We start from the raw sequence: 15,322 nt of genomic DNA on the forward strand, positions 1-15,322 counted from the left end.
CACAACACTGTGAATTAAAAAACATGGCTAAGGTACACAGGGGTCACACGTGGATTTTATCCAATCAGCGAACACCACGATCGACTCCACTGACCAATCACGTTATCCCAACTCAGCTCAGCCGACGGCTAAGCGTGGCTTCTTGTGATTGGTATTTAGTTTCAGTTACGCGCAAAGATTAAAATGTAATACAACCATATGTTTTATTTATACAAATCAATATAAAGAAAAAAAAATGTAAATCAATCAATGTAAATGTAAATCGAATCAATATAAAGAAATAAAAATGTAAAACCGGATGTTTTGTTGTTTTAATGTTATTGTTCATAACAATATTTCGGCCAGGCCCACTATTAAAGCACTCTGATGGGGCTGTCATCATTGCTCTGTATATGATGGCGGAACGCACTGATGAATGAAGTGATTTAAATTCTACAAATCAAGCCACATTGAGACATTGAATTTGAAGGTGTAATTCGAAATACAACACTCATTTATACGAACAGAAGTATGCTTTGTGTATTATTTACTCTTTGTTAAATTCAACTTTTAGTGGATCCAATGCAGTCAGTTAAACACAAAAACACGTGTTTACTTTAATTTTAGAACATGATCGCCTCAGTCAGTGCCAGCCGTTTTAACAACAATCTGTTTTTGCGCATGGTTGATTTTTTAACGACATTGATCAATGATGGGGAGGAGAAGGGAGCGTTTTCACTTTTTGTCATATTTATGCTTTGCTTCATTGTTTTTTGTCAGTGTCAATCAAAAGCTTATTCCACTACTAGGTCCCCACCCCCACTTGAAAAGGAATTAATTGGAACATCAACAACATAAGGCCAATATAATAAGGCCTGGTCTGAATAAAAATATAAAAAGTTACAGCACAAAACTTTTGTCTGTATATAATAATTAATTATCCGAAAGAAAGCAATGCGGGATGGGAATCATTTAAAACACTTCAGGCATAATAGCTCACTGTCGATCCCTTTTAATTTTGTGAATACAGTCGGTCACTTTGTTGTAATGCATCGATCTTTGAGAAAAAAACCTGAACAATCTGTTGACCCATTTCACAAACACACCTAAATTATTGATCAGTGTTTGCGGAATGAGCAATACACTTGTATAATTAAATGTGGACTCTATCGAAAAGCAATTATATTGATAAATCGATTTCTGGCTCGTGTTATGCTTTTCAAAGCGTAAATAATTGACATGCGGGATTGACATTACACAAAATACGTGTATACGAGCTGTTAAATTTTAACAACATGTTTTTAACGTTATTTTTTCAAAACCCCGACCACTATTATAAGATTACTACAGTTTTTAGTTTCACATATTAATTTAAAGGTCTACAACCCCCATTGTGAGGCCCTGTTATGAAAAAGCATTATTTTGGATGCAAGAGGGCGCTATTCATATCATGCAAAGATTTATCTTCTTATGAATGGGGACCGGATATTATTTTTATTTGAAAGATCTTTGATGACTAGAAATTGCAAAATGCGTTGTGCACACTTGCGCCCTCTTTCGAAAGGCACGCATTTAAAGGAATCCACATTCCTCAAACACACACGATGGATTTATTGGCCGTATATTTCAACTTTCTAGGGGTTCTCTTGTGATTATTCTGTCATTATTGCATAGGCCTAGCTTCAGTTCACGAGAGAGCAACTCAATTATATTTTGTAAATTGCAACAGAAAGGAAATTATCTCTTTTGCCAACCCTTGACAGATACACTTTTTATATTGTTTGTAGAACCACTGAAGGGGATGGGCGGGGGTCACAGGGGGTGCGCCATAGTATGTAGTGGGTCAAGTTATCCGTTTGTAGTTTCTCCACCTATTAAACAACCCCTTTTCAACACTCTTGTTTGTGCAATTTGAACCTTGAACGATCTCAAATGGGAGGGGGGAATTAATATATACATTTATTTTTTTAAATAGCCCAGCGGTTGTCTTAAAAAATGTGTCGGGCGGCCATTTTTAAGAAGAAAAAAAACAGGACGCTAAACAGAATTCTTTGCCTAATGGAGAAACTTTCCTCACTAGCATAGTGGAAACACCCGACCACTGACAAAATACAGTTCAAAACCAGTCTGTGCACTCAAAATCAATTGTCAAAAACTAAGAAACACATTGACTAAAAGGACAGCTGATTAAAAATGGACGTTGATTGGGATTAATTTAGCGTGATAACCCGTCAAGCCATCAATTTCCTCATAGCCTACCCACAGTGACAAAAGCACCCCGTGTGTGCGACAGCGGACAGCCTGCCCACGGGCCAGGCCAGAGCTGATGACTGAATCGGTGTCTTTGATGTGTGTTCACGGACTGTCTTTGCTGTTAATTGAATAAGTTCAAAAAATTTGTACATGTATATGGTTTGATACAGTATGAATCATGCCGGTCATGTTAGATTAACGCCATTGTTTGAAGAGATGGCTTCCTTCAGAGGATAAACAGCCACCGCCGCCCAAACCAAGCCATTGTTTATTCAGTTGGACCAGACACCGGACTATCCTTTGTCGTAGGTCTACCGTTTCCCCCGAGGTTCTGACTTTAAAGTAATTTGTCCTGAGGGAGGGACTTTGCTTTATTCCCGCTCCATCTACAGAAAACCAAAAACGGACCCTTTAATTTGCTTGCAATTTTTATCAAGATCACGATTGACATTATGGAGGAATTTGAACAGGAACTATGCTGAAATAATTGTCCACGCGCCGCGGTCTCGTGTTTTATGGTTTTGATTGGCATCTGTTCTGGTAATGGGTTAACGACAGGTCTTATCGCTTGACTTAATTAATCAAAATTGACAGGTAATGGCTTATTTGTATTATCAAACTATCCATTGTTCATGATACAGCAATGGAGGAAGGATCTTTGTGCCTAGACCACATTATGAAAACGATTATATTGTTTTATTAAACCAAATTGTCAAGTATAGGCCACCCCACAACCCCTACCCCACCCCTGTGCTTTCTTAAAACAATAATATTACTGAGTAGAAACTTACTTCTACTCTGAATGCATCTTTTTCACAAACGACGATTGTTCTAGTGATCGAAACATACGTTATACCATAAACTAGTTTATTGCTCCATGGTTATACATCGCTTTTTAAAAATCAGAAACCCCAGTATGCAATAAACTGCTTCAACGCATCGGTCCATAAATCTGCACGAGCGCCCTCTTTTGACGATGTTTAATGTAAGCGTTTTTTTTTGATCGATGTCGGCAAAGTAATCTAGCTTTATTTAAATCATGTTGAAAGATCACATCCTCCACACGTCCTCTCATTTAGAAACTTGATCGAAACAACTTCTACTATAGCTTCCGCATAAAATGTTTGCATTACATAAAAGAGCCGTGCTTCTTTACCAAGTTAGAATTTTAGTAACATTTCACCGAATGCAACCTGGGCCCAATTTTATAGAGCTGCTAAGCACAAAAATTTGCTTAGCATGAAATTTCTTCCTTGATAAAAACAGGATAACCAACCAAATTTCCATTTGTTGCATCTTGCTTGTTACTGGTATTCAGCTCTTGTTTGCTTATCTTGAAAATTATGTAGAATGGTTGGGAAATCCTGTTTTTATCAAGGCAAACATTTCATGCTTAGCAAAAGTTTGTGCTTAGCGGCTCTATGAAATTGGGACCCAGCTCTTTCGAAATGTCCTTCTGGTTGATTCATTCCAAGTTCCACACAAAGAAACACAATAACCCAAACCAAAATGTCGAATTCCGTGGTTGTTGGACGATAACAGCTCATCCAAACTTCCAAAATGGCGCACACAAAGACCAAAGCCCAAACACGTTTCTTCCCAGTCGGCAAAAAAGTGCCATGTCTGGCAATCAAATACAACCCCCCCCCCAAAAAAAAAACACACTTCAGCCAGAGTAATTTCTCGTTCATATCTGGTATTATTTATTTTGTGAAGTTTATATACAAACAATACAGGGCTTGTTTCATAATAATAAGAAGAACTTATGGCCACTGTGTAGTTTTGTGTTGTATTTTGACAATACTTTTTCTTTACAGTGCTTTTCCATAGTTTTTCTACAGTCATTTACATCACATACATTTTTTATACAAGTGCTTTATTGACTTGGTAAGGGATGGATTGGAGTTGGAGGAAGGAGTGGGTGAATGAGGCTGGAGGGAGAGGCTACAATTTGCAGTGATAAGGTGTCTATATTTAAATACCAAAGCTGAACCATAGACAGCAAGTACACATCAACAACAGCTTGACTGAACTTCATACATAGTTATTGACTTTATTTTCTGCCCCCCAAGTATTACCAACACACTGGAAGTAAAGGGTAAAGTGAATAGACCATTATCATCATGCTGCCATCTTGGTCATGATCCTTGTATCCAACAACATCAATGAATGCTAATATTCTGTGTACAAAAAGGAACCAGACTGTTTCTCCTTCCAGCCTCGGTTTGGTTACATTGAGTTGAACGGATAAAAAGATCAAGATGGCGGCAGCATGATGAAGGTCTATAGCTTGCAGGCAATCATACAGGCACATTGCAGGTATTTTTTTTTTTACCAAACAGTTACAACACTGTTTCAGAATATTCTAAACAAACAGGTATTTTTGGAGGATAATACCTATGTAGAATTATTTGTTTTTGAGAAATAAGACAAATCCCATTCATAAAAAAATTGAAATTTCAAATCAATGACTAAACAACATCAGCTGTTGATAGAAGTAAAGTCACAAAGATATTATTACCCAATAGAAACGAGTAAATTTATGAAGTGACAGAATGTCAAAGAATGCAATTTTTTATTTAGGAAATATAAATGAGTACCTGAAAGCTCAACTGGGTGCGAGTGATGTTCCTATACAAGGAACAAGTTTTTTAACTCATCAATTAATCAAATTTTTGACATTAACCTTTAACTGGTTAAACACCCGAACCTTGTGGAGACTTAGGACATGTCTGAAACAGCGACTTCGGCTACAGCTACGGCTAGATCAGCCTGTTACAATGTTTAAGAATAGGCAGATGCGCAGTAGAATTACCATAGATGCCGTTTCGGACACGGCCTAATATACCAATAAGTGTAGATATCTGCAGCCAATGTAAAAGCTTCACTTTTCAGACAGAATGCACTAGGCTCGCACATGTACTGCCCTTATGTAACTGTGGGTTAAAACATCTACAACAATTACAGAAGCTGTAACACATGTATATAAATATGGCATATAATTCCAGGTTTGTTATTTATGTTTGTTCGAATTTAACTTTTTATTTTTGTCACACTAAAACAAAGCTGTAAATTCAGTTTCACTTCAACGTGATAATGCATAGTACTATATCAAATACTCTGTCAACTGGGTCTTTTAGTGAAACTTTTTGAAAGCATTATAGCTTTGGCCATTGCCCTTTCCCATAATATAGCACCAGAGTTGATTCTGTGGAAACAGAATGTCGTCACACAAAGATACCAGCAGTATGTGAGCCAGATCAAGACAGCCCTGCTCATCTCTACAAACTAAAATATCATCAGGCCCTTCAATAACTTTAATAGATCTGCAAAGACAAAACAAAACTAACCAGTGATAAATGTTGTTGAAGACTTTTAAAACCAAAACAAGGGTTAAACCCAATGGTTGAACTCAAGTGGACTTGCAAAAGAAAAAACTAATTCCAAATATCTGGAATCGGTTATTGTTGATGTTATTCTTTTAAAGTCGAATTTACTTTGAAATTTAGCATATTTATGCTGACCTGGTTCTTATCTCATAAAGCAATGCTAAGCAAGTTTTTCACTAAGCAAAAACCTTAAGGGCACCTGTCACAACAATGTTAAATATATGGCATTTTTTGTGGTACCGGTTTCTGTGGTTAGTGAATGTTTGTGCTTAGCTGCATTATAAAGTCTTGCTAAGTATACAAGCAATATAGGATTTGAGGCATTGCATGGTGAGGTATCAATGTATATTATAAGAACAACTCTACCAGGCATGTAGATACACACATGGTGTTACCGCAAACCAAATATACATTTATACAAGCAATGTTGTTAGGCAAAACATACTTTTCATTAGAATTCAGGTTTTCTTTGCCTTTTCTTTTATTCATTTAATTTAGTTTTTGTTGCTTTGCAGATCTATGAAAATTGGTCCATGAATGTTTACATTTCAAAAAAGGCTCAACTTATTAAACCATATACTTAAATACAGAGATAGCTCATAATATATTTCTTATGTGGTTTACTTACAATTTACAATTTACAGAGAATGCTTGACAACAATGCAAGCATTAGTTCTTTTGAAATAAGTGAAATTGTTTACATAAAATATCACAATGTTAACGGACAAAATAACAGACAATAGCTTGAATAGTAGCAGCTTTCATTCAAGTCAAACTTTGATTGGTGTCAAGTCTTCCCTAAAAAAAACTTAACAATGTAGATATAAATTTCAAATTCTGAAACCAGAGGGAAACTCGTTGAGTCACCATTTACTTGGCAATTGTACAAAAAAACAGACTCAGTTTCAAAACCGGTCATAATGAACAAACCTTTGTTTGAAGTGCAGATGAAGAATTTAGAAAAGGTACTTAGATAATTTATAATTTGTGAAAGAATGATATCATAAATAAAAATAACAATAGAAACAATTTGATGCTTAAAAGAAATCTTTCTTCAAATCCACAATTCCGATTGACCATGTTTACTTCATCAATGTCAAATTGCTGCATCACAAGCTAAACAAGCATTTGGAAACATTTAACCTACAAATCAATGTCTTCAGCAGTATTGTAAAAGAACTCCCAACACTATTTCCTCTCTTCAGGAGTTTTATTATGAAGTGTTTGTACGGAGCACCCCCCCCCCAAAAAAAAAAAAGAACGGGTAACGAAGGGAATTTATCCAAATGATATTTTTCATGAAACTAATTTACCATGTAGAAACCGTTCAAAAAGACACGACCATGAACTGATTTCATGACTCTGCATATATCACACACAAATTTGTGAAGAGCAGAAACAAATTGTTGATAATTTGAAGAAGTTAAGTAACAGCTACTTCTCAACAATACTTTGACAATGGGCCATAGGGACAACTTAAGGGCATTGTGGATAATTAAGTTATGGAGAGCAAATATTTGAGATCAATTTTGTGTGCGAATTACAAGAAGCGTTTGATCTGTCCGCCACTTTAACACTAAACAAAAATCAACTTGGCCGCCTCCGTTTCCGCACTCCATTTTCCCAAACGAATGTTTGCATATAAATGACAACATACAAACTTGTGTGAATTTCTCGTATCAATTTCAGTTTAAATGCATCCAAGAGCTTCTCTGTCGATCCCCTCAACAGACTACTTGACTTTGCCTCATAAACAAACACAACAATGTTGATTTGATCATCAAGCTATTTGCCTTATGCCATTCAACGCTTTCTGTTTAAAACGAGAATCATTTCCCCTTGCTTCATGGATCAACTGACTTAAAATAGCTCTTGTAACGGAAAGACAGCATGGAAAGGCAGCACATATGGCCTGTACCAGGAAAAGGAGAACAGATAAACCATGGGGGGGGGGGGGCAATCATTCCAATGTCATGATGGCAGAGCCTAACTTTGGTATTTTAAAGCTGTTTGGTTGCGGGAGAAAGATCATAAGTTTATCGTAAAGGAATGCAAGTCTTGTGGGAGGCCAAGCAGAGCCCCTTGAGAAAGTTCCCTTCAGATAAACACAAGATTGATAGTATCTTGTCAAAGCATAAGAACCAGAGGTATTTCATCAGATAAAGTCCAAACAAAATTCATTGAACATTCGTGGTGTCCGTCTGAGATAGTCTATATTCTTTCCGGAAAAATACCATTCCCTGCATGACATACTTATCTAGGTGTTTGAAGTTTCCTACCATTGATATTCGTCTTTTGAAACAAAGTTCTTTCTTGTCCCCCTTTTTCCGGTTTTACAGATACCTTGCGTACAGACATTCTCTAAACTTATACTTACTCCAAATATTGTAAAGTTGTGCTGAACCAGCTTGAGAACTTTTATCTCTGTTTCTGGGTCCCAAAACAGTTTTGTAAAATATTGTTAGAAACATTCCCATAATATTTCATTTGGCAATCCATAATGAATAGTTGGTCTTTCAAATTGTCTGCAATTTTTGTGGTGACTATAGCGGTGAGTTTCTTCAAAGTAATAGCTTAGACTGGAATACAAAGCTAAACTTGTACTTAAAAAAACACCCAAAATGAACAGAGATGCAAGTAATGAAAATGAAATGGAAAAATAAAATGAAGAAATAAAATAACAATAAATAAATAAATGCATTACAGAGCAACCCTGTTTGCATTTACACTTTTCCTCCGTGAGAGGCATCCAACATAAGATCAGTTTTATTCCTCCAAAACTGGCAAGAGTGAGGAAGGAGAAAAGACCATTCGTCTTAATTAAAATGATAGTGATAATAAAAAACAATAATAATAATAATAACCCCATATTATTTACAAGTATCTAGACCAGCATTACATACTGCTGATTAGCAGCATGACAAACACATCACAACCGCTATGTGATCACATCAACATTTTCTTTTTGCACTTTAAGTAATAAATATCTTATTTTGGCTTCATCACTTGTTTTTGTTATTATGCTGTAAATTGCGTTTAAAAAAAGAGAGGGTATATTATTAAGGTGTCATACTGTTGTGACGTTAAGGAGAGGGTTACTACAGAATGTTTTAGCAGTTTCTGGGCTGACTCTCGTACCGTGAACAAGCATCTCTTCAACTGTAGTGAAGTCGTCGAGCATCATTTTGCGAGCGCTTTTCTTCCTCAGCATCTTGCGTTGGCTTAGTTCTACAATGTTCGGTTCTTTCTTGCCATCCTCTTCCATTTGCTCCTGTAGGCATTCCATGCGGGACTGCATCATGTACTCGCGCCGAAGACGCTGGTCCCGAGCTCTCTCTAGATGTCGCTTACGGTCCTCTTTGCTCCAGTACTTGCCCAGTTTCATCTCACTCACCGCCTCGTCGTCCGTCGTCAGCCCGCCACGTTCCTCCTGGATCTTATTCGCACGATCCTTCAGGATCTTACCTCTGGTGTTCTTTTTTGTGATGTAGCGTGTCCCGTCGCTTCTGATCTTCACCTTCCACTCGTCGCGGTTGATGATTTTCTTGTTGGGTTGACTGGTACCGAGGGAGTTCTCCTCATTCTGGTTCACCAGATGTAGATAGCTGCGATAGTGTTTGGCATGGCTTGGGATGGACATGATGGACTGGCATGAGTGCAGCTTCTGGTTAGGGCCCAGAGATTCTAGGCTCTTCTTGAGTTGCAGGTTCTGCTGTTGAAGCTTCCAGTTCTGGGTGATGAGATGAGCTGCTGCCTCTTCCTGTTGCAGGAAGTATGGATTGCGGTGTACAAACTGCTGTGAACGCATGTGAGGATTGGTTGCTGGTCGCCGCTGGTACGGTATTGATGGATGCGGGGGTGGGGTTTGCCTAACAGGACAGTCTTTCCTACTTGTTGCTACTTTCACTGGACTTGTCTTTTCTTTACTAGATCCCGATGAGCTTGAGCTCTTTGATCGGTCTCTTGAACCGGAAGAAGACTTGCTCCTACTAGGGCTGCCAGGGACTGTGCGTGGAGCACGATGCTGTCTTGTTGAACCTGAAGAGCTCGATGTCATGGTTTTGGTGTCTTGTTCATGGGGGCTGATCTGAGGGAGGTGAGTATCAGAGTTTCTTAGGGAATCCAGACCAAGGTCAGTTGGTCTGTGTGTCGGACTACCAACCTGTCCGTTCTCAACAATCATTTCCAGTTTCCTGGACTCCTGCTCACAACCGTGGTACTCTGGTTCCTCCGGGCTACCCTGTGGCTTTCCGTTGGGTATCAGACCCTTCTGCCCATTTTGTTGCGTCACCCATACATTACTCTTTGAGGCATCCCTGTGGTTTGTGCCCTCATCCTGATCACTGGCCCCAGAGCGATTGCGGCTGGTGCGACTGAGTGAATCACCACTCAGACTGGTAGTCTCCATCGAGTCTGATCCCAGCCTCATCACTTTGGACTCCTTCCCCCTCATACTCTCGTCCGTGTCACTCCTCATGTGCTTATCGCATTTGCTCTCGAGAGCGGCCTGAAATTTCATACAGTCTTCCAGGGAGATCTCATGCCCTGGGAACTCTGGGTCTCCAACACCGTTTGATATGAAGCTGTCGTTGCTGTACCTCAGGTCTCTGCTGCCTAGGCTCGGCTGCTGCGCTGGGTATTTCTGATGTGTGCTGCTACAGTCATCGGGGATGTTCTCCTGCCCGGAGCTTTCATCGTTGCGGACGCTCTCGTCTGTAGCGCGGCCAACCCCGCTGTCCTTTTCATGGTGGAGGGAAGTTGTTTCAGTGGTTCCTGTTGTGTCTGTTTTGCTGTCGTCATCAAGTTGTGTGCTGTCCTGCAAGGAGAAAAGAAAAAAACAGAAAGGAAAAATAAATGAACTGATTTCAATTTGTATGTTAAACATCATCAAAATGTCTATTCAAAACCAGAACTGGAAACAATGCAAACTTCAACTTATCACACATTAACATTATGTAACCATCACTGATTGAGTTGCTTTTTAAGAATAAGACAAATGTTGCACTGCATGTAAATAAAGCTCTTTACAAAACAGTACAAGGAAGATATTCTGAAATATTTTTTTAAGACTGAATTCAACCTTTGACAAGTTGATTTCATAATCAATTTTCTTCAGTAATTTGCTTTTTTAATTTTATTTAACAGAAAACAAATAATAAAAGGAGATCTGCTGTACATAAATACAAAGAAGAACACCTTTCTCAGTGGCTCACAAGAATCTCATTTTTATCTGACAAGGACTAGTCCAAGAAATTAGGATTTTGTTATATAATGAACTCCTACTTCTACATAAAGGTATTGGTTTATTATTATTTCCTTTCCATTTCGCAGGCAGTTCCCACCTGTCCCCAACGGAGCCAGTTCTCCTTCCCAAAGTTTGCACAAACTTCACAAGAATCATTTTTTCCACACACCATGACAAAGACACCCACTCAACACTATTGACGCAGCCTCAGAAACACTACTATCAATTGCAAATTGCTGCCTAAGTGAAGCGCTTTACGGTTGCTGTGTGCATGCTCTGTGGCGGCCACAGCACGGTGTTCTTTTGAGGACTGTGTGTTTGACATTGTGCAGTACGAGCAATCGGTTTGTTTTGTCAAGCATTGTAGCCGTGATGTCTACCACGCTCGCTGCGCCACTTTATTTAGTTTACACTGAAAACCAATATTTACACCACCCTTTAAAAAAAAAAAAATTCTCTCCTTGAATGGATCCAATCCTTGTTTCAAACTGTTTTCAACACCCCTTTTTCTCGAAATAACACAATTAAAGGGATCAACCAAATGTACACAAAATATATTCAATTGTCTACGCGGTGGCATTGACCTAGGATCATGGGTTATGTGTATTACAAGATCTGTTTTTACAAAGCCTACACAAATTAAAAACACAATATATGTGTCATTATTACAGCGGGTTATGGCCGAGCGGTTAAAAGCACCGAACTCAAGTTCCTGTGTTTCTAATCCGCAGAGTGGGTTCACGTCAGGACACTTGTGTCCCCGAGCAAGATACTTTAGCATAATTGCTTTGTCCTTCGAATGGGACATTTAAGCGATAGGTCCTGTGTACTAGTATTGGTAAAATACCCAGAAAACTATTTTGGAAGAGTAGGGGTTAGCCCCAGTGTTTCTGTTCCACATAGCAAGCACCCCTGTTTACAGGTTTCCTCAGGATTGCGAGCTCAATTAAGTTCACTTATGAGGCATCCTTAGATTTGTTAACAGAAATATATGCCAACATCAATGTATATATTCAGCTTCACTTAACTGGTACACTAGAGAAAAGGGGTCAGTTTCCAAAAGTGGTCAGTATTTCTATGGGACTATTTTAAAAGAGAGCAACAGCCTCTGTGATCTCCATGTAACCAAAGCCTAGCAAGAAAGACAAAAATATCCTAACCCAACAACCACTGGCTGGTAATCCATCTTGTTGATGTATCATCACTACACACATGTTGACTAGAGGCAGCAGCTACTAAAACAGGGATACCGGTGAAGAAATGAGCACTATTGATGGAGAATCGGTCCGCAGTATTATGGCCCTCTCTCTGACTGATGCGTTTAGTAATGAGCCATGTCAGAGTGAGATCTACATTTCATGAGCAAAACGCTCCTTGATTGACTAAGGCAACTCCGTGGTCGTTTCCTTCACAACAAAATCATGGGCTGGAGAAAGTAATTAGCTTTACATTGTGATCTTGTTCTGTGTGGCACCAACTTGTTCATTTGTTCACCAAACGGCCGGGTACACAACATCAATTCTGTGGTGTTTGTTTTTGAGGAGGAAAAAAAGCGGACTTGGAGATGCAGCTAGGTCAAAGTGAATGGGAGTGTAAATTAAACAGGCACGCATAGCGGAAACCCATCCATCTTTAAATGTATGGGAAGCTTGTACCCACTCCATCTCAGAAACGGTCTAGGATTCCCCTACTCAAACTAACCCATCTCTGGATACACAGACAGTCTGGTTCCGGTGATGAGAAAATATCTGTCTTCTGGATGTTTATAGTGAGTCACTGTTTACTCTCTCCAAAAAAACCTCTTATTTTCTTTGGTTCTTCTCACCATCCTCCTGGGGACAAGATGGCTGACCGATTTCTGCTCTTCGATCATTAGAAACCCCTTTCTTCAAGTTGGTCACACTGGTGACAAATTAACTGGGGATCCATGTTTTCAACGCCATTGGAGGATGAAGCCTTTTCACTGTGGATTGCCAGAAATGTTTGATTTTTTTCAAGTTGGGTGCATTTCCAGACTAATGTATATCCAGACCTTTTGTCTATTCAACACAAAATCTTTGGAAAGTTCATTGGAGGGCAAAATCAATAGGTCCAATTCTGATCCTGAATCACATCTGATTCTTCCCCTGTGTCCAGGTTTAGTAGGTGTGTTTATTGTAGTGTAAAAAGCTCACACTATGATGGTGTAAAAGCTTCATAACCAACAAATTGGGGGAGGGAGGTGAAGTGACGAAGAAGAAAAGCTGTAAAGGCAAGCTCTGCTTGTGTTGCTTGTTAACCATGATAGTTATTTAACAATCTTCCACAGCCAATGACATGCAAATTGTATGGGTATATGACTTGAAACCTGAACCCGAAACCCACAAAACTTGTACAAAGACAAATTTTAAAAGTTGGCTACTGTAAGACTTAAGCTCCAGTACAGTTTTTGTTTTGATTTTATATTTTGATGACTTGCCAAGCTGGACCAGTCAGTTTGATAACCCACCAGCATATTCACTGGTCCAAACGAGTGGTTTCTTTTTAACATTAACATGATGGCCTTTAACAAGTAAAGGTTAATTGCTGGAAACGTTGAACTAGCCAGAGAAAATATTTGTACTGGTCTGTTCGCTCTTTTGTTTACTAGTGTTTGGCCAGTGGACCACTTGAGAGAGGGCAGCATCTACTAAATGGTCTTGCATCCCGCCTTCATCCTATGCTGTCTCAATGCCTTAATGAAGTGATGATCCAAACCTGGTGACAGCCTGGATCCCCTTTCTGGGATCAACCCTGCCTTGATGCGATTCCCAATAAATACCTTTATGTGTCATCGCACCGCGACCTGCTTGTATGAGACATGATGTCGTGTCAGATGGCAACCGGTTAGAAAAATAGAGGACAGTGCACCGGCTAATGATTGGTACACTTGTCTTTGGTTACATTTCCCAGCCAGACAGATACAAATCATGAATTTCAACCATAGATGTAAAGAGTTTTTTGAAGAAGAGAAAAAATGTGACTTCTTTGTAATTTGTACCAGAACAATAATGGCTATCTCATATGTCTGAGAAAATAATTACAAAATTCCTTTCCCACAAACAAATTTGGTACAAATTGTCTGTGCCATTTTTCAAATAAGACGGTCTACTACAGTTTTACAAGAAAGTAATCAAACTGGATATGCACACGCATAGGATAGGCACTTTTGCTTGTCACAATTTCTTTTGGTGTATAAAAACAAAAGTAAAGTTGGTTTTAAATTTTGGAGGAAAAAACAGAAGGTGACTAAGGTAATTATTACTGGTAACCAGCTTCAAGAACCCTGCAAAAACTACTAGAACCAGGAGTAACTTCCTCATGCTGAACTACAGATATGAAAATTTAAGAGTAAAGAGAAAAACTGTGAGCTTCCATAGTTTTACCCTTTTTAAATAAAAAGGGCTGTCCAGTGAGGGTCTGTATATCATGACTGACTGCTGCAGTCACCTTTTTGTCAGCTCTCCATAAACTAATATTGCACATAATGTATCAGCCAGCATAACCAACTCCATTTAAAGCCATTGGACACTTTCGGAACAGAAAAAAAATTTAAGTTCACAGATTTACAAATAACTTACAGGGTTTACAGAAGGTAATGGTGAAAGACTTCTCATAAAATATTATTCCATGATATGCTTTACTTTTTGAGAAAACATTAAAACAATATCAATTCTCGATATCGAGAATCACGGATTTATTTTAAACACATGTCATGACACGGCAAAACATGCGGAAACAAGGGTGGGTTTTCCCGTTATTTTCTCCCGACTCCGATGACCGATTGTTCCTAAATTTTCACAGGTTTGTTATTTTATATATAAGTTGTGATACACGAAGTGTGGGCCTTGGATAATACTGTTTACCGAAAGAGTCCAATGGCTTTAAAACCCTTTTATGAAAAGCTGTCCATACAAACACATGTTCATTTTACTCAAATGCAGCTTCCAGTATAATTAAACAATTACAACATTGATGTTGTGTTGAACCAGAGCAGGGCACGAAAAAAAAGACATCCAGCTGCCAACGCATTTAGGTAGATATTTCTTGCACATAATACACTTCAAATCCTGTATAATTGGGACAGATGTACAGTGTAAACCACCCGGGATAACAAAAGAAGCCTCATTAGCTCTAATCTACAATATTATTTCCGGACAATGAAGATGATTATTTATTTAATTAGAATGACAGATTAGCATGTCACTAGTGATGAAGATGAATAATTGGGGATGGTGAGATTACTCGGTACAAACCAAACATCAATCAATCCTTTAGAACTCTGCAGAGTTCTCACAAGCCTGACGATGACTAGAGATAGTCAGTTCTTAAATTGGTCTCAACCTTTCGACTAGCTTGCTCTGAGCAAGCTAGTCGAAAGGTTAAGACCAATTTACGAACTGACTCCGTGGTAGTACAGTTAATTACAATCCTATGA

General features: G+C 38.6%; 1 protein-coding gene across 2 annotated transcripts in view; it reads right to left on the minus strand.

Annotated features, from left to right (window-relative positions):
- Positions 1-3,920: 3,920 nt before the first annotated feature.
- Positions 3,921-15,322, minus strand: part of LOC139953379 (E3 ubiquitin-protein ligase PDZRN3-like) — a 207,955-nt gene continuing 196,553 nt past the window's right edge. For both annotated transcript variants that reach the window (XM_071952891.1, XM_071952899.1), the window contains one exon: positions 3,921-10,437. In XM_071952891.1, the coding sequence (XP_071808992.1) occupies positions 8,689-10,437 (1,749 nt within the window). In that variant the 3' untranslated portion in view covers positions 3,921-8,688. The remainder of the gene's footprint in view (positions 10,438-15,322) is intronic.

The sequence above is a fragment of the Asterias amurensis genome, chromosome 2 (assembly GCF_032118995.1).
Source record: "Asterias amurensis chromosome 2, ASM3211899v1".
Lineage (NCBI taxonomy): Eukaryota > Metazoa > Echinodermata > Asteroidea > Forcipulatida > Asteriidae > Asterias > Asterias amurensis.